The 21318-nt window shown below is 34.7% G+C and overlaps 1 protein-coding gene across 1 annotated transcript in view; it reads left to right on the top strand.

The window, feature by feature from the left end:
* Positions 1-20381, top strand: part of ZNF804B (zinc finger protein 804B) — a 541824-nt gene extending 521443 nt beyond the window's left edge. Inside the window, exons 3-4 of the mRNA XM_036990648.2 lie at positions 3160-3290; positions 8615-20381. Of these exons, the coding sequence (XP_036846543.2) occupies positions 3160-3290; positions 8615-12275 (3792 nt within the window). The 3' untranslated portion in view covers positions 12276-20381. The remainder of the gene's footprint in view (positions 1-3159; positions 3291-8614) is intronic.
* Positions 20382-21318: the final 937 nt, after the last annotated feature.

The raw sequence follows: 21318 nt of genomic DNA, 5'->3' as shown, positions 1-21318 counted from the left end.
AAATTTTCAGTGAGTTGTGGTCACTGTGGTCAGTGACTGTAGATCACCAGAACAAATATAATGATAATGGAAAAATTTGAAATATGAGAACTACTAAAATGTGATACAGAGATACAAAGTGAGCAAATGCTGTTGGAAATATGGCACTGATAGAGATGCTTAATGCAGGTTTGCCACAAACCTTCAATTTATACAGAGTGCAATATCTGCAAAGTGCAATAAAGTGAAACCCAATAAAATGAGGTGTGCCTGTATAGCGTAAAATATTCTATTTGTCATTTCTCCTCCCTAGGCTTTATACTGTCATCAAACATTTTATTTATAAATTTGTTATAAAAGTCAAAAACATAGTTTTTGGTTTTTTAAAAAACAGTCTAAATACATTTAAATAATAAGAAATATGTCTTATTTATCCTGTAGTTATCATCTCTGGTGTTCATTTTTTTGTGTAAACACATATTTCTATCTGATATTATTTTTTTTTTACCCAACGATATTCTTTAACATTCCTTATTATGTGGGCATGCTGCTGTTAAATTATTTCAGATTTTCACATCTTATTTCACCAACTTTTTAAAAAGGTATTTTCACTAGGTATAACATTTTATTTTAATAAGTTTTTCATTTTCTCCCAGGAATTTAAAGATGTTGCTCCACTGTATTGTCACTTGTATTGTTTCTGGTGATAATTCTTCTACCATTCTATTATTTATTCTTGTGTACAAAAATATGTCACTTCTCTCTGGATGCTGTTAAAAATTTCACTTTTTTCCTGATTTTGAAAATTTTTATTATGATAAGCTTTCGTATGGTTTTCTTTACTTGAGGCATTTGAGGGATATATAGGGGTTTATAGTTTTCAGGAAATTTGGGGATTTTTCACCCATTATATTCACAAATATTCCCTCCCCCTTCTTCAGAACCTCTAAGTATGCATCTGTCCAATAGATCACCACCTATTCTTTACTTCTTGAACATATGGGATACAATTAGAACTCTCTTAATGCACGTGTGTGCTAATTCTAGCATCTATGTCAGTTCTGCATTGGTTTGGATTGGTTGATTATTTTCTTTATTTTTAGCTGTGTTTTCCTGCTCTCTATGTCTGATAACCTTTCATTGGATATTAGGTATCACTTACTTGTTTTTGCTAAATATTTTTGTATTTCTATAAATATTCTTGAATTTGATTCTGAAATGCAGTTACTTGGAATCATGTGTATCCTTTTATTTCTTATTTTCATGATTTGTTAGGTAAATCCAAAGTAGCATTAATAATAGTATAGCTAATTATTCTCTAAGGAAGGGAGACCTCCCTGAATTCCGTACCAAATATCCCATGACATTTTCCAGTTTTGCTGGTGAGAATAGACACTATTCTGGATCCTGTATGAATGCTCGTCATGGTTGCCTTTGATACTTTCAAGTGGCTCTTGAGTTAGAGTAGTTCCCTCACACACCTGCACTGCTAGTCTGTTGAAAACGTGTGGAGATCCCTCCACAGATCACTGGAGATTTTTCTCTGTGCTGTCTTGAGCACTCAGCATTGGCTAAGCCAAATCTGTGGCTAGAGTCTGTAAACAAACTCTTTTCTTCCGGTTCCTCAAAAGCATTTTAACTTTGCTGACTTCCTCATCACAGACCACTCCCATTTGCCAGCCTTTCTTAACTTTTCCCATGTGCTTCCAAAGCATCTTGTTTCCACTCCTGTTAAGAAACTCAACACTATCTTATAAAAGTATCTGTTCACAAGAACTAGATTATTATGTATAGGGGTTGAGTAAGTATAAGTAGGAAGATACATAGAAATGGAGATTTTAAGGCTTTAAGCCTCTGCTGTTTATCAGCCCTAGAGGACTGTTGATCCTTTTTTTTTATTCTGTTAACACAGGGGCCATAACTTTATTTCTTGAAATTTACAATTTTTTAAAAGGCTTTGAAATGTTTGTCAAAAATTGAATTCTGATAGACTCCACTCTTCTCCCTGTAGCTGTTTCTAGATCTGCAAAACTCTTGTTCTTTATGCTCAGAATATTCTCTCTTTGAAAGGATGGTCTGCCTTCTTCATCAGATACTTAGCCCAGGTGCGGTTATCTGGCCACCACCTTGATGAAGCCAGTGATCATCAAAGGTCTTGGCCCTTGCTCTATGGGTGGAAAATAGTCTATTATAGTGCTATTACCTCACTTGATAGCTGTATGGTTTTTGCCAGGTCTGGGAAACATTTTTAGTACTTGATTTTGGAAATGAAAACAAATTAAATGGATATAGATTTCAAGCAGTTTAAAACCAGTTTGTGTGGGTTAAGAGAGGCTAATCTTCAAATATACTCTCAACTCAGGATTAAGCCCCAAACTTTAAGATGCTCATTGGATTGTAGCCATTTTTTAGTTTGTTCAATATTATTAGGTGTACTTAGTGGCAGATTCTGAAGTAGAAATCTAAACAGGTAATTGGGTAGCATCCAATTTGCATGTAAGCCAATTATTTTAGAGAAAAGATTAACTGGAAGAAGTGGTAGGTTAATTTAAATCAAGCAAGGCCAAACCTTTACCCTGACTTTAAACACTTGACCCATTATTGTCCTGCTGGATATAATATACAAATCTGCATTGGATGAATATATCCATCAGAAAAAAGTAAGTGAAGAATCACATTTGGAGCTTTGAACTAAATCTTCCACAATAACAGATGCTGTTTACTGAAGTAAGCTCATTTCACCCAGTGTATTTAATAATATCAATTTTCATGAATAAGAATAAGTGTGTTTTAGATGTGAAAAAAGTAAAGCAGTGGGTAGAACACATCCTATAACGTCTTCACCCTGTCTACCGATTCATATACCGCACATCGTTACTACTTTCACAGGCATGCAGATGATAGCAGTTAGGAAGTTAGGGTGGTCCCCACAAGGACGGTGGGGGGGGGTGCCAGCTTTGCAGAGCATTTCTGTAGTGATTATGACAACTTTGATGAATTACCCAGTTGATGACTAAATTTATACTGGAGCAGAAAATAATATCATTGGAGCAGGTGCTTTTACTTTCCATATCCAGAAAGTCACCTCTGCACTCAACAAACGAACAAGGAGCCTTGTGGATGGAAAAGAATATGTTACTTATTTATAGTATTCTTTCTGTTTTTCTTCTTTGTCCACAGAGACTGAAAGAATTAAAGCAACGGGAATTTGCTCGGAACGTAGCTTCCAAGTCATGGAAAGATGAAAAGAAACAAGAAAAAGCTCTTAAACGACTGCACCAACTGGCTGAGTTAAGGCAACAGTCTGAATGGTAAGAATTAGAGGTGTTCTGGGGGGGTCAAAACTTGTCAGCCTCTGGGGAAATTTCAGCCATAAGCTTACTTTGTTCACTATAACAATGTAAACAAATTATAACTAGCCAACATATATCTGAGGACAAATGTTTCTAATAGTTAAAGGTTCATAAATTACTTTGGCATCCAATTTTTTTTCCTTCCCAACATTGTTACTTTAATGTGCTCTTTAATGAAATAAGAATGATTCTAATATACTATTAGATAGAATAAATAACATTTATTCCTTAAAGCCGATTTAAATGGACCTGTATAGCTTTTTAATAATTATTGTTAAGTTTTGTAATAATAATTTTAAAACCATAAATAAGAATGCATCTTTTCTGGGAAGAATTCAATCTTTTCTATAGTCCCCTGTACACACCTGAAGCTAGAATAAATGACACTATCATTGTCTGGATACCAAACAAGATGTAATTAATGCAGTTAAATTTACTGCGCAGTGCCATTTAAACTGATAATTATAACAAGCATTACACTAATACATTCCTGTAGCTGAAAACAGCAATTTTGCACAAGCTTGAAACTGCTAAATGTTTCAAATTGAGGAGATGGTTACCTGGAACTCAATTACATTTGCAGATTGTGATTTGTGTTCATATGAATCATAATGTAGAACACTAATGTAGCTAATTAATGTAGTTGACAGCAACCTGGTGAATTGTGAAATTTATAGCTCTATGCCAGATTTTAAACCCCTGTTGTTTAAATGAGAAAGACTATACAGTAAACTTTGGAAAGAATGACTCAATTATAGGACCATAAAATGTTAGACCTCAAATTTTATTCTAGGAAAATATGTATTTTTTAGGTTCAATTATGAGTAAAATCCTAGTTAGTATTCAGCTTGTATACATTCATGTATTTGTACCACTATCTTAGAATAATTTAACATATGAAAATGCATAAAAATAATCATGTTGAAAATTAGTGAGAAATTGGTATAAAGAAAAAAAATAAAGGTTGAAAAAACATGCAGCCAGAGGTGAGATTAATACAAAATGCATGTTCTGAGGTCCCGTACAATCATAGAAACAGGAACACATTTGTACTGAGCTTTTTACCTGCCAGCACAAGAATCTTGTAATATGTTATTAGAACACATGTCAGTAAGATATCAGACAGTCCTGTCAAAGCAGGACTTAAAAGGAAAAGTCTAATGGTTAATATGCTCGTGCACTATGAGGTGAAATAAATCAGATTATACAAAATAGGGCAAACCTCACCATAGTGAGTTACTCTTCAGACAGATCCTGTAAGATAACGCAACAGAAAATCTGAGTAATCTTACTAAACATAACTTTGGTTCTTTGTTATGAAAGTTGCCACACTTCTGCATTCCTCCTCACTCGTTCCCTATCTTCCTTCAGGAGAAACAGGCAAAGGATCAGAGAAGTCTTGATGATAATGGTGTGATGTTTGGTTTAAAGATTCAAGGTTTGTAGAGCAACCCATTAAATGTCTTCCCAATTTAAAAAAATGTAAAGATCCACACTATCAGAGTCAAGTTGTCCCTCCGGAAATCATATTAACTAAGCAAACAAAAACTAAGCACATCGTTTAAAAAGTGACTGGGTCTGTAGGTTCTAACCTATCCCTGTTGTTGGGAAAATGATAGGTGTTCTGTTTTCCAGATACAGAACTTGGAACTGTGAAAATGATTTCATTCATTTTTACTACCCACCATCTGCCCTCCAGACAGTTCTCTGCTTAAGCAGTCTCATGACCTAAGGGAAGTTACTTAATAGAATTATAAGTATTTTCATTTTAGCAGGTGAATTGACAAATGAAAATAAGAAATAACATGAAACAGAAAAAAGCATCTGTATTACCCTGTTATTGGACAACATTTCTTTGTCCTTTATTCTCATAATGAGGGCTTCTGAGTAGGATGATGCATATAACAAGAAGATTCTTCTATGACCAATGGAGAAAAGAGGTGAATTACTAGTACTAAGAATATTTGCATCAGACTGATTAAACAAATGATGGCAGAAAACTGTTATCAGACCTTATAAAGGGCAATCAACTTTGACCACTCCTGGGGTAGCTCAAACCAACCTTGGTCCTCAGCAAGATCAGTTATTGTGAGGGGTTCAGGGAGTCCATCTGTAAACTTCTACTATATGTAAGTCAAGTATGGTGCATCTTGATCTGGATATTTTTCCAAATTTCAAAAATTGTAGGACCATTGACTCTGAACATATGACGTTCCTCATATAAGAGCTATATATGTGGAACATTAGGGAATTATATCACTTAAAAAATGTTTTGACATGTTTGGTTTTCTGTTTGGAAAGTATACTTTTGCACAGAAGAGAATTAAATTGTGCATATGTTCAGTTGCCAAGAATTAGAATTTTTGGACAACTATTGTAAGGAACAAGTCCATTAATAAGCATTAAAGGGTTACCTGTATAGTCACAATTTTATTATGAATAAAAATAATTAGGTAGAAATATACAGAAAGGAACTAAAAAAAGTTACAGAGGAAGTAGTGACATCATAAATGAGGATACAACTATAAAAATTAAACCTTTACGTTATAAGGTATAAACTTGTATTAAAATAATAGAATTTAAAACTACAAAGAAAATTAGAATTTACCAAAATTGTAAAAATAAATTAGGTTCAAAATCAGGTCATAAAGTAATGAGATAAAAAGTTTAAAGCATGAAAATAACATGTATAAAAGATTAATAATGAGGGTAAAATGTTAAAACTTTTGAAAAAATATAATTGTAAATGCAGATTAGATTGTAAAGTGAGAACAAGAATTGAGGACAAGAAGAGCAAAATATAAAATAAAAATGATAGGAAATATCTAAAAGAATGTAGAAGGAACATTCAGAGATAAATGGTAAAATAAAACAGCAATACAGTAAAATAATATTTAGGCTTACATAAATCAAAGCAGGAATATACACAAAACAATGCCGAGATAACAAGCATATTAAGGAAAAAATATTGAACATAAGAATAGTAAAAATCTGCCTCATAATGGAATCAAGAGGGGTAGAATGGTAATATCCATACACCAGGCTTTTGGAATAATTTCTGCTAAGTTTAGCACAGATTGATTGAAATGCCCAGAGAAGGTAACTTAATACAGAAGTATAGCTATTTCATTTGAAGTGTGGCTACAAATATGGAAAAGAATCTTTGGCACTGAGGCAAAATACAGCAATGCAGATGTTTCTGGACCTCATCCTTCTATTCTCCAGACTGCAGGCACTTTAAAAGACTAAAATTTATAGTAAACCGCTATATTTCTTATTTTCCATTATGTTTGAAGGAAATGTTTAGTCACCATACACTGTCTTAGAGAGTTCCTGCCATTCTTCATATTAAATATGCCTAACACCCTCTCTAAAGAATATTAAAAATGATTCAAAAAAGGAGACTAATGTGATGAATAAGAGGAGAGTTTTCATTATGAAACAGTTACTGACAGAACAGAATATACTTTTAGAAAATTTCTAAATTTAGTTCTCACAAGAGTAAGGGGAACACAATAATTCTTAAACTACATATGTTAGTTTATGAAGAGGGGACAATATGAAATTATTAAAGACTGAACGGTGGCTAAAATTATTGTCTGAAAGTTAAAATCCATATGGGCATAGCAAACCAATTGGACAGTGCAAAAAACTGAATTCATAAAAAAATTAAAAGCAAATTCTTTCTGGATTAGAGAAAATGAAGATTATAGAATATTGAGATAAATAATAAGACCTAAAGGAAATAATCAGGAGAGCCAATAAGTTTAACATATAAATTCCAGGACAAAATGCTAGGATTGGGAAGAAATAATAATCAGAGAAATCAGAGAAGAAAATGTTTCTGAGTGAGTTGAAGAAAGTTAAATTGAAAGTGTGAAGAAAACCTAGCAAAAATTAACCAGAAGAAAGAAATCAATGTGTAAGTATGGTCTGGTTTAAAAAAAAAAAAAAAATATATATATATAATTTAGTATGTTATATATTATATATAATATAGAAAATATAAATAAAAATATGAATATAATAAAAATATAGATAAAAATAAAAATTACAAAATCATACCAATGCGCAGATTCATTTCATAAGTGGAAAAGAGGCTAGTTAGATATGTGCAATATTAAACATGTAAAGACAACGAAGCAAAGTACATAAGTTTGGTGGACAAAAGAACTTCAGAATTCTATGCTAATTGGCCAAATAGTCATAAAGACAACAACAAAGAATTTCTCAGATCAAGGGCTCAGAAAGCACTCTACTCCATTAGAATTTATGCTGCATGTGGCAAAGATATCAGTTACTTTAGTATTATATACTTAAGTGACAAATGACTGAATAAAAAATGATTAAAAATCGAAGCTAGAAAACAGCAAACACATGTAAGCACATGGGAAAAGTAAAAGAAAGCCAGCTCAACATAAACAGATAAATGGCATGATTTGTATTGTCTTCCCCCCAGTAAGGCCTGAAAGAGGTTTTATAGGTGAAACATTAAAGAGACAATTTTAATCTATATTTTCATCTCATATGTATTCTGTTTTCATTTTTTCTGACTGAAATACTAATTAAGCTCAGTAAAAAGAACAATCTTTAAAAAACTGTTAAAAGATAAAACTATATATACACACAAGGTAGAAAAAAAGTATCTCAGTGAGTAAGGAACAAAAGAAAGAATTTTGAAATGATTCAAGACACTGAGATGGCTTGTGTGTGTTACTTTATTATGCATTTATTATAATTAGGATATCGACAAGTCATGAAAAACTAACCACCCTTTTTCAAAAAGAAGCAAACATGAAGGAATATTAAAACTAAGGAAAGAAAAATTTTTTACACACAAAAAACATTAGTGATATATTTGTATACTTTGGAAGTGACTTTTAATTCTATTTAATTTCTTATTTTATGTGAAAGCACTGATTGAAAAACTCTTTGTCAAAAAATGTTAAATGTATATTCCAAACAATTGGTAGGTTCTGGGGTATATATATTGCAATGTAAATACAATACTTTGTTTTGTTTTGCAGCACTAGCTTAATATGTTCACCTGCTATTTCTTTTTGCTAATTTCAAAAGAACACACTTAAATGATAAATTTTAGAAATAACTGCTGGGAAACACAGATAAACTGAATTATATAAGCACAATGAAATGGTTGAATTACAGTAGACATAGTTCATAAATAGTAGCATAACCCATCATAGAAACACTATGAAATGTTCACAGTAGATGAAACTTCAAATCTAATGTCTTAATTATTGAAATATTTGTTGTATTTACAGCATTTCTGGAAATGGACCAGCATACAAAGCCCCCAGGATAGCCATAGAAAAGCAACTCCAACAAGGAATTTTCCCAGTTAAGAATGGCAGAAAGGTATCATGCACGAAGAGTGCTCTTCTCCTTAAAGGAAAGAACCTCTCCAGAAGCATTTCTGATAAACAGAGGTCCACCATGCCAAATCGACACCAGTTACAAATGGACAGGCATTATTTGTTTGGAAATCGGGTATCACAGACATCTTCTGATCTCGGCAATACAAATCACAGGACAGGTGTATCATTTTCTTTTTCCAAGAAAGTGCATCTCAAGCTAGAATCTTCAGCATCAGTTTTCAGTGAGAACACAGAGGAAACCTATGATTGTAACAAGTCACCCATCTGTAAGACAAAACAAACTGTGGAGAAATGCAAGTGCCGCAGGTTAGCAAATGAGGCTACACACCTCACTAAGGAAAGAGATAAAAACATCCCACCAAGCCATGTGGAAAGTGTTTTACACAATACTTTCTCCATAAGCTCTCAAGTTATGCAAGATAAAAATGACTCTGTTGATGAGACACTAGAAGATTCTATTGGCATTCATGCTTCATTCTCTAAATCTAACATTCATCTTTCAAATGTAGATTTTACTCCTTCCAGTAGAGAAAAAGAAACTAGAAATACATTGAAGAACATTTCAGAACACTGCGTTAATCGCTTAAACCAAGCGAATGCTCCCTCCAGCCCACCAAACATTTACAAGCACAGTGATGCCAGGATATTTGAGTGTCTGGATGCGTTTCCATCACTAAAGCCAAGTAAACTATACAGTACAATGCATCTGAATCACAACTCCAGTATGGAAAAAAAAGAAAAATCTTTGGTTGAAACAGAAAAAGTGAGCAAAAACAAGCAAAGACTTGTAAGAGAAACATATTCCCATGATGCAAAGCCCAAACCATTGCCTTTCCTCCATGTGCAGGGCAAGGATGGCCACACCACTCTCCAATGGCCTACAGAACTTCTGCTCTTCACAAAAACAGAGCCCTCCATCTCTTACGGCTGTAACCCATTATATTTTGATTTTAAACTTTCTCGGAATGCAAAGGATGGCTGTGATCCAGAGGACTTAAAAACAGAATCGATTAAGGAGCCCTCAGAAATGAAGACTACGAAAGAGAGCAAAGTCTCAGGTTTAATCAAAGACCAACAAAAATTGATCAAAGATGATACTCTATCTCTGAAACCAAAGATAATGAAAGCTAATCCAGATTGGGGTAATTTCCAGAGGAAATATAATTTGGGCTACAATGATTCTGAGCCAAATACAAGTCGACATAATTTCAGTGCAAGTGATTTGGAAAGGAAAAATCCTGAAGTGCCTGCTTACCTTGATTTCTCTCTAAAGAATTGGGTAGGAAACAATAATAATAGTGGTAATGAATTTAAGAACCCTTCAAGGACCCATCAGCAAAATTGCCGTACGGTCATTCTAAATGATGCAAATGAGGACCTGTATTTTTCTCCTTACATCTCCAGGACTAAAAAGCATAAACTGATTCCTTGCAGCCCTCATTCGGATTTTGAAGATGGAAATCACTTCACCTGGAATTCTAGGCCTTTCACAGTAAGAGGTCACCGAGATCATGAGAAGGACTTTCATGTAATCTTGAATAGTAACCACATCGGCATGACCAGCAGCGCTTCTGCATGTAGAAACCGAAGTTACAAAAGGAGTTCTCCAAAGTTGTCCCTGAATAGAAGTTCTAGCCCTTCAGACACATCTCCTGGCAGTCTGTCCAGCTTAAGAAGTACTTGTTCCGCTTATAGGTCCAGTTCAGATGGCGGAGGTAATTTGCTCTACTTCTGTAGAAGAGAGTGCAATTCAGATGAAGGGCACAAAGGGAAACGCCGAAAATGCAGCTGCCTCTGCTTGTCTGGGGAGATAGCAAAGAACAGCTGCCTGCCGTCTGATACACAGAGAGATGAGAACTGCCAAGTATGGGAGTCATTCAAAAATAAAAAGCACTCAAAACATAGATATGGCCACTGCAGAGAAAAATATCAACTGGGCAAAAATCAACAACTTTCAGGGCTGAAAACCAGGAGAATCGTGCAGTGTGATTCTAGCTCACAAGTGTCCTATGCTGGGAACAGTAAAACACCTAATCACCAGGGACCTCAGCACAGTAGGTTGGGCTTTTACTCAAGAGAGCGAATTTATTATTTAAATAAAAATGAAAGAAATCAAGAGTGTTTGGACAGCCCTCAAATTAGTGATCTGGGCAAAGTAAAATCCAGGCAGCATAACTCTGGGAATATCAGCTGCCTGCTGAGCAATGGTTCCAGCATCCCTTCAGAAACCACAGAGGTGAATATGGCAGAAGGAGAGAAGACCCCCCTGACAGCCAAAAGCCTCTTAGAAAGAGTACAAGCCAAGAGGTGTCAGGAACAATCAGCTAATCTTGAGGTCTCTTCAGGCAGTTGTAGAGATGACTCAGAGACTCATTCACAAATTCAGAGCACAATTCAGTTTGCCCCACTGGGCTGCAACAGACCAGCATTGCCTTTGTCAGAAAAAATGCAGAACACAAATAAAACAAGAAATGATAAAGGCAGTGCAGTTCAAAGAACTCCTGAGAAAGACGGAGTCAAAAGTTCACAGACAAATAATTTTACTGTTTTAGTAGATCCTGATTGTGATAACCATCTTGCTAAAGGTATAATTCATGTAGTAACAGAGTCTCAGTCACCAAACACAAAAAAGAACCCAGGAAAAAAACAAGTAAAACCTTTCATTAGTGAAGTTCAACATTTTATTCAAAACTGTGACCCAGTATCAGATGATCTCCCCGGTGCTCTTCCATCTAATAGATACCCTGGTGTTACTGATTCTACAGAGACCAAAGAGGACCACATAGATCTAGCCTTACAGGATGTAAGCATGCACAGGCATCATGTAGAGGGAAATATCCACTCTTACTATGACAGAGCTATGCAGAAACATGACCCAGTGGAAGATGAATTAGAACTGTGTCCTAAATCTGTCTCTCCCCCTTTAACTCAACAGCCAATAACATTTTCTCCTGATGAAATAGATAAATATAAGCTCCTACAGCTACAAGCTCAGCAGCATATGCAGAAACAGCTCCTGTCAAAGCATCTTCGGGTTTTGCCCCCTGCAGGGCCCACTGCCTTCTCTCCGGCCTCAGCTGTACAGACGGTCCCGGGTCACCAGCACACTTCTATCACCACCATCCGCCACACATTCCTGCAGCATTTTGCTGTTTCTGCATCCATAAATTCACACAGTAGCCACCTCCCTGTAGCTCATCTACATCCTCTTTCTCAGCCACATTTTACTCCATTCACATTTTCACCTCTGACTCCAGCCATCATCCCTGCACACCCCACTTTCTTAGCAGGTCACCCCCTGCATTTAGTGACAACCGCCCCCTTACACTCACCTCACATAACACTTCAGCCCCTGCCCCCTGCAGCTTTTATTCCCACATTGTTTGGTCCTCACTTAAACCCAGCCACAGCTTCTATCATCCACTTGAATCCTTTAATCCAGCCAGTGTTTCAAGGTCAAGATCTTTGCCACCATACTTGCTCCAGTCAGATGCAACAATTAAATGGAGTGAAAGAGGCCTTAAATGTATCAGCACAGTTGAACTAACAGGTGTTAATGCCCCTCTTGTGGATAGTAAAACAAATTGTCACTACCTACAAAATGATGTATTTAAAGTGGTCTATTTGATTGTTACAAGATTTTAAATGTTGGTGCCAGGTCAAAATGTGATATATAATTATGAACTGAATTGCCAATATTGAAATAGGAGCATTTCAAGAATTTCTTTTAATTTGCATAAATAATAAAGCAAATTATAAATAATTTTATGGAAAAGTAAAGGGAGAAGTGTTAAAGGTCTGTTTGGGATGAGTTCTCATATAATGTTATAATTTATAACATCATAAATGATATAAAATATGCAAGCTGGTCATTAATATTACAGAGAAAATCAAATGGAACGTAATACTGTATGTTTCAGGTATTTGTTGAGTGAATGAATGCACATTTGATTTTATTCATCGGATGATAACAGTGAAATGAACTAATTATTGGAAGTAATTCCTATGGGTAACTATTGACTAAGCTTTCAATCAATGTAATCTGTTTCCATCAATATACCCTATATTTTCATAGGATATAAGAGATGGCAAGAAATTTTCTGATTAATTCAAGTTGAAAACTACTCTTCAGTGAAAAACAATCTTTACACAGATTGTTTTGATGAGTTTTTGTGAAAAATCGGGTTATCATCATTTCACACACATTTATGTTGAGAAGTCTGTAATTGTAAGAAGCAACCATATCTAAAATTAAGAATGTTTAATTTTTGTATAAGAAAACATATAAACCATCTTTAGCATTTGGTAATACAAAATGAAATACACTCAACATTTTGAATATATTCATCAATCTTTCGAATATTACAAGAACTGAAATCCTAAGTTTTCTTTATTCTTCTACACAGAAATCTTACTGTGTTCAGCCAATATATGAGTAAGTGGAAAGGTAAAGTTTTGGAAATTCAGAATTTTTACATGATATTCATTGAGAAAATCTTATAAATTATTTGGTGTGTTTTATTCAATATACTAGATATTAATAAAACAGTGAGTGATGAATAAAATCATCACTCATGGAATTTTGCAAATGATTTTAAACATTCATTCAAAATGTTTTCCAGCTCACAGAATCCACATTTCTTACAGTAATATTCTGAGTGGACTTCCAGTTAGGATTAATGCTCTATATTTTTTAAATGAAATAAAATTTGTATGACTGCATATTCTTCACAAACATTAGTTTCAGAGAAAATCACACTAAACAGAAATGGAGGTAATCAGCCATCCACTGCTGTGTGTATGATTATGTGAACTTCTCTATCATTAGAAAATGAGGTGGATATCTTACTCGGCCCTGGCTTCACAGGAAAGAGAGCTGTACTTATGGAAGGCCTATTATGTGTCAGGTAGAGAGACAGATTAAGCACCTGGCCCACATTGTTTCATTTAATCTTAATAGCTGTATTTTGAATCAATATTGTCAGATGAAGAAAATGCAATTGAAAGATTAAATTCTTTACATTTGGAAAACAGTAAAAAAGGGTATCTTTGATTCTGGTGGGAGAGAAAGACAGAGGCAGAGAGAATGGAGATAAAGTGAATTTGAAATTTTAATATAAAGAAAAGATGTTGTTTCCTATGTATCACCAGAAACGTGTGGAATAGGCAGTGAGAATGTCTAGGTCATCTAACAGTAACAGAGAAATGGAGGAAAGGCTTCAAATAGCAAGAAACTGTATACTTGCATGGAGCTCCATAGAAGGCATTATAAAAAACATGTATACACATCGAGTAAGTCAAAAGAAGTGAAATAAAGAGGATATTTCTTATAAAAAATAAATGACAAATCGCCCAGAAGATTAAAAAAAGTAATACAGATGTCTGTTTCCTAAAACAGATTACAGAGTTGACCAAGGTCCATGATACAGTAATTATGGACACTCACTAAAAGCTCCATTATGAAAAAGAAAGCACCTAACTAATTTTTATAATTGTCTTTGTGGCAATTTAATCTCTCAAAAGGTTTGACCAGAGAACCTCTACTGGACAGTTAATTTTGATTGACGAGAGTAGATGATGTGGAAATGACTGTCTTGTATTATCAGTGATGAAATGCTCACTGGATATACTATTTTGGACTATGAGAAAGCAGACTTCACCATTTTAAGTAAATAGCAGTTTGTACTGCAGGGTGAGAAATTGTAAAAGTTAGCAGCAGCAGAAGAAAGCTACAATTATAAAAGAGTCCAATAAGAAGGAAAAATGTAGCCGTTTGAACAGTCCAATATAAACTGAAGCAGGAAAACATTCAGAGTAATTAAAGTGCCATTTATCCATGCATAAACAATAGCACAGTAGCCATGGATCAAAATGAAAAGAAAATAGGTGAATGTTTTTTTAATAGCCCATTTATTGGGAAAATCAAAAGAAAATCTCTTGCTTCTGTTTCCTGCTTACTGCTAGGGGCAGATCTAATGAAAAAAGAAAAGGAAAGGCAGTGTTACTTATATCTGATTTCATCTTGTTTTCCCTAAGAGCGAAGTTTTTCAAAGTGGAAATTGTAGAACCAATATAGATAAGAAATTTGGAACATACAAAGAAAATTATTTCCAGGCCACTTCAAGTAAATTTGAATCCCTGTGTTTAGAAGAACTGTACCACAGAGTATTAGATTTGCCTAAAGAGGGCCTAATGACATCAATTGTCCTTGAGAAAACAAGCAGAACAGAAATTTGAATAAACATCTCTACTTTAATAAAAGGAGAAGTATTAAATGGAAATATTACTGATTCAAAAGTTAGTATATTTATAAATAAAATTTTAAGGAGAAAGGTTAATGAAAAGAAGTACCTGGTAACTATAGCAGGTACTTTGAAAACAAATAGTACAAAAATAAAAGTATTTTATTTCTCATTTATATACTTTATTTTCATTCTCATTCAACAAATATTTGTTAAGGGATATATGCTAGGCAGTAATCTAACTTCCAGAAATATAATAATGATCAAAAGTAACAAAAATAATGCCACACTATAATTTAATTCTAGTTGAGTCATGCAGACAAAAATGAGGACAGAAAAGTGAAATACATACCATGTCAGATGATAAGAAACACTACTGAGGAAAATAACAGGGCAACAAAAGGGGTGTGGAAGGAGGTTATGATTCAAATACAATTTTGTACTTCACTACACAAGTGGCGTTTTGGCAAAGACCTGAAATCAGTGAGGGAGTGAGCATTCTAGGCTAAGAGAAGAGCAGGTTTCACCAATCTGTTGGGTGTGCTTGCCATGCTCAAAAATTAGCCCAAGACTACTGGGAAAGAAGGCATCAGGGGGAGAAATATGAGGTAAGGCCAGAGAAGTAACAGTGAAGCAAGATCATGTAGGCTCCTGTTGACTATTCTAACAACTGGCTTTTATTGTGAGATGAGAAACTATTGGATAATTTGGCAGAGGAGGAGCATGATTCGTCTTAGATTTTACCAGGGTCGTGCAGTGATTGCACTGTGAACAATCTCTAGGGGTATAGGTAAGAATAGGAAGGCCAGCTAGCAGACTGTTTCAGACAAAAAATGCAGTGGCTTGCCCAGTGACCATCTAGTGGCCGAGCTGGGACGCGGCAGGGCTGAGAAAATGTGCTTTCTTGAATGTAAGGTACAAGGAATCAGAGATGACACAATGGTTTTTGCACAAGTAACTGGAAGGCTGAATTTACTTTTAACTGAAGTGGGGAGCAGTGTGGGAGGCACAGGAGAGGAGGATGATCAGTTTAAGTATTCTGTTTGAGATGCCTATTAAACAGTGAAGTGGGGATACTGAGTTGAACAAGTTGGAAATACGAGTCTGAAGTTTGAGTAGAGGTGTGAAAAGGACATACATTTGGGGGAATCAGCAATGTATAGAAAGCATATAAAGTTCTTAGCCTGGATAGTATCGTCAGGGGGTAGCTAAAAGTTTCAGACTGAGCCCCAGATGACTCTAAAAGTAGACACCAGGGAAGAAATCAAGAAATGAGACCCATGATGAACTTTCGAGTTACAGAGGGAAAAATCAGCACAGTGTGTGCCTTGTAAGGCAAGAAAGTGGTCCAAAGTGGGGGCGATAACCTCTGTCACATGTTGCTGTGTCAGGTAAGAACAAGATGGACAATCAACTGTTCCCTTTGGTTAGATAGTGCTCATTACCTGACCAGAGACATTGCGGTGGAGAGACTGGGGCAAAAGGTAGTAAAATACCTGGGAAATTTTATAGAGTCATTTTATGATTCTCATAAATATCCTATGGATAATAGTCAGCACTCCGTGGTGAATGTGTTTTTATAGCTTGTTAAACAACTATGCCTAAAGAGTATTGAAACCTGGACTAAGTAATTTCAAATTGGAGGGAAGGTTGTAGAGAATGGTTATGAGACTTTGTGTTGTACCCTATTACAGCCAACCTTTCATAAGACAAGGAAAATGTCATAAAAGACATGTCTATCAACTGGAGGAATACCAAAACCCAAGAGGATTAGCAAATATAGTGATGAGCAAAATACAACGTGCAAAAAATCCAAAAAGCATAAAAATGGGGCAAAATTTGAAAGGCAAAATTTAGTATGAATAAATGCCAAATCTTACACTTATTTTTAACTTAAAATATTTTGTGCACATAGATTGATGGAGAGATAGAGCCTAGTCCCAGTTCATCAATAAAATGAGTTTAGTAGATTACAAATTCATATGACCTAATGATGTAAAGAAGCTGATGAAAAGTAATGAACTATTAGGTTATAGAGAAGGAATTACACAGAACTGGAAAAACGATTTCTTTTACAACTTGGAGAAAATTAGACAAATTAACCAAAATTAGAAAAATTAACTGAAAAGTTCCATTTTCAAATACCCAGGCAGTGTTGGGTTAAATAGGTTCATTTCATTACTTCAGCAAAAATCAAGAACACTTGACAAACTATATTTACCAGACATTTCCAGGAAAGAGGATAGAATGTACTGAATTTCCAAAAGTAATTATGACAAACATTTTCTTCCCATGGACCACCTTATAGAACTAATGCTCTGTAGAATAGACTCTGTTAAGTACCATGTGAAAAATAAACTACATGTTTTTCGAAGAAAAGAACACTTGCTGAGCGAGGAAAGAAAAAAATGGGAATAACTTTCTAACTTTAAATGTCTGCATACTAGTATGGCACTGTCTACTGTGGGAGATCATATCTATTCTCTTTAGGGCAGAGAGGGTAGACACTTGAAAGAAATCTGTAGATTTGACTCAACATGCAGAAGACTTTGACAGATTGAGTTGTTTGTATAAAGTCTTCATCACTGAAATATGCAAGAACAGTTGGACATTAGAGCAAAAAATCTTAAGAGATTTTCAGAACAGTTTTATTAGTATTCTACTTGTGATCAATAACATATCTAATTATTCTCTAGGATAATTTCCAAATTTCAGATGATTTGGTTTATAGGGTTTAGTTTTGGATTAACTTTTTTTTTCTGATAATACTCAGAATTCCTTTCCTTCTGTGGAGGACATTCTGAGCCATCCTCTCCCAAAATTCGTGAGTGTGAGCTCAAACACTTATTTTTTATGTTACTTAAGTGAAACATACTCTGAAAAAAAATAAAATAGAATTCTAAATACATACTGAATTCTGAAATAGATCTTTTTAAAAATTGCCACTGTGATTGATTATAGTTTCAGTGCCTGTTTCCTTCCATTTACATAATTGACAGTTGATTTTCAGCATTAAACTCTTTTATGCCCATTGTTTGATATTCATTTAGTAATTTTCTTTATGAAATTACTCTTCCACACTTAGCTCATTGAGGTATGTTTTTGTATCTGTCTTAAACTTTTAATAGTCAATTAAAAACTAAAAATGTTCTAAGGCTGTGAGATCCTTACACACACATGCACACAGACACAATCTATACATTTTTCTTAGAGATAAAGAACTAGTCCACTATCAGATAGCCTCCCTGGAAGCAGGGTATAGTTACACAAAATAGTGCTTTGTATGAAGAACTGGAAATTTAGGAAAGTTCATCTTCTTAATCATTCCCTACCAAATTCAGCAAGAAAAATTACAACGAGATTTAAAAACTATACTTCAGTGTACTCTGTGCATTAACATTTCTGTGCGTTGTAACTATAAAATATGAGAAATTATTGAAATATAGGGAGTAATTTGGAAAGTTCTCAGTTCCCAGAGTTTTTCCCCACCTCAGACAGACATTTCACAGAAGGATCCCCTGAAATTTCTATTTCACTTACAGAAAATCGATTTGACAGTAATTCCTTCTTCTCAGTTTCTGCCAGGACTTAATGGAATCTCTCTGTTATCTCTGTATAGGAATACATTCAAAGAAACTAATCCTATAAAGCTTTCCCATTAAATGGAATACTTAATCAGTAAAACTATTGAAGGATCATATTGCCAGGCCTGGTTGTCTCTTTAATGCATGAAGTTGTTGCTTACAAAGTTCCTGATGATGACAGCAGCACAGCTTCTGAATTTTACCATAACACTTTCACACCAATCCCCCAAACAGCACACATTTCCAGCATTTGTGACAATAATTGGTGATATGGAGATGGCTCTACCCTCTAAGGTACCACTGGTTAACCCTGTGGTTTAGATGTATATGAATGAAATATCCAGATGCCCTCCTCAGGCTGTATGGGAGACTTCACTGCTTCCTTGCTGGTGGAAAAACGTGGCTGAGCATCTCAAACCAGCAGCATATTTCTCAATCTCCCCTGAAAATTTCCCCATGTGTTTTCAGAAGAATGGTTAAACATTATGAAGAAAAAAAAATGTAAATATGAGATCTAATTTTCCAAAATCACAATTATAGAACCCAAATCTCACACATTAGTGCCCATAGCTAACACACTAAGGGTGAAATTGACCTAGTGCCTCTCTATGGCCTAGCAGGACTCCTGAAGAGGTTTAATTTTGATTCTTTAATGAACTCCTGAAGAGCTATCATTGGAAAATAAACACGTTATTGAAAAGCAAGTTAGTGACCCTTTTCATACAGCAGTCAGGAAAACGGTTTACTTTGTGTCTCGGACTGAAACTACTTTGATAAAATGGGCATTTTCTACTAAAATGTGACTTCTTTCTTGCCAATAAGCCTGGCTCTAGAGGATTTTCCAAGGTTACCATTTAATTCTAGCAGAAATGTGATCCACTTCTTCCATTAGGTAGACATTTGAAGGTGATTGTTGTATTGCTTTGGAGTAAGCTTTATTAAAATGGAGGCAGTGGCTGTAATGGTAGGGTTTAGAATAAGCCAATGTTAGAGAGATTGGCCAAAGTTTGGTCATTTTTTTTCTTTCATTTTGCGCAGCTTTGTATCAGATGGACGCTCTTAATCCACTTTCCTAATTCCCTTCCCAAAGTCACTGCCTTCTTTCAAACCCCACCATTTTTCTTAAATAGTGAGAGCATCTCATCAGAAGCATAAATCAGGCAAATTGGAAATGTACAAAATAAGTGTGTTCAAATGAGTGTGTATTCTTAATATACTCTCTAGTTTTTAGTTGTAGACCTTGATCTTTGTTCAAAATAGTGTTTTTCAAACCATATTCACATATTGAAACAATCAACTTCAAGAAAGACTTCCTTTCCACCATGCCAAATTGTCTGTTCTTTCTCTTTGTGAGAGATTATAAAATACTTCATAATGTAAATTGGTTTTATAGCTGTTTAAAACAAATTCCCACCTTGATTTTATTTGAAGTACTTACTTTGTAATTAAACTGGTTGATAGTTCGGCAATATGATACATAATCTAATAATTTTGTTTTGTATTCTCTGTACAAATGTCTTTTTTTATTATACTGTGGCTAAGTAAATTGCACTATTGTACACGCAAAGCAGCTTTTTTAAGTTGTTCAATAAATTACTTGGACTGTAGTTCAATGCAATAATATTTTTTTCAATAAAAAGCTTAATGGTATATCAGAGTGTTTGTTAGTCATGTATTTCTAACAAAAAGCATACCAAAATATTAGAACAAAATCAAAGTCAAAATGGTATGGAACTATTCTGTATTTTACACTGCTGAAATTAAAATCCACTTAACATTTTATTTATTACTGTATATATTTATATTATATATTTAAAGGCTGGGATTTCTTAGACTGTTTCTTAAAATGTCAGTGTTATAAAATAAAGTTGTTTCCTCAAACCGAAAATAAATATGACTTTTAAAAGTATTATTTGTTGAAGCATATTACACACATACTGTGAGAAGTCCTCTGTTTCTATTTGATTGCTTTATAAACTGTGATCTAGTACTTTGTAGTGCTTTGTAGAGTAGTGTAAATCGTTTCCAGAATGTATTCTCTAACTGATAACATAATATGACATGGTGGCATTCTGAAATAATTTCATTGTAAACTCTGAAAATAATTATTAACTCCAATAAGCTGTTATTCTCAGAAGGACTCAGCTCACTAGGAAATCTCTTTAATCAAGCACAGCCAACGATGTGACAATATGACTTGAGATCCCACTTAGCTGTCACTCCTCATGTATGTTTGTCTTTGCACTCCTCAGGACGACAGTATAGCGCCCTCATCTGCTGGGTCTCAGTATGACATAATACATAATCTCAGACCAGGTGTGCCTAGAAACGATCACTAGATGCTCTCCTGTTTTTTAATCTCATCTGTCCTTACTCTTCCCTTTACCCTTCAACAAGATTTAATCAAGCCCAAGAGCTCCTTGCTTCTGAGTTTTAATAGGATGCCCTGTCACTACCCGTGCACTCATGGAATGGGACTTGGCCTTGTGCTCTAACGAGTGGTCGAACCCAAGCTTTCAATGGAGAAATGTTTCAGATGCCAATCACCTGCCTCCCAAAACTTCTATCCTAGATTCTCTATTTCTACGTTAGTATGCTAGGTAACCAAGAAGTACCTTTCACATAAGACATGTGTGCACTCACACACTGTCGGCAGAACATGACAGAATCTCTCATTTTTTAATTAAATTCTTGCCATTTATTGACTACATATTATTGTCCAGCTTATGTCCTTCCCACTAGATTTGTTCCTGTGTTTCCTCTG

Source organism: Manis javanica, chromosome 6 (assembly GCF_040802235.1).
Source record: "Manis javanica isolate MJ-LG chromosome 6, MJ_LKY, whole genome shotgun sequence".
Lineage (NCBI taxonomy): Eukaryota > Metazoa > Chordata > Mammalia > Pholidota > Manidae > Manis > Manis javanica.
Note: the sequence above shows the minus strand (reverse complement) of the source record. Positions and strands in the feature narration are given on the sequence as shown.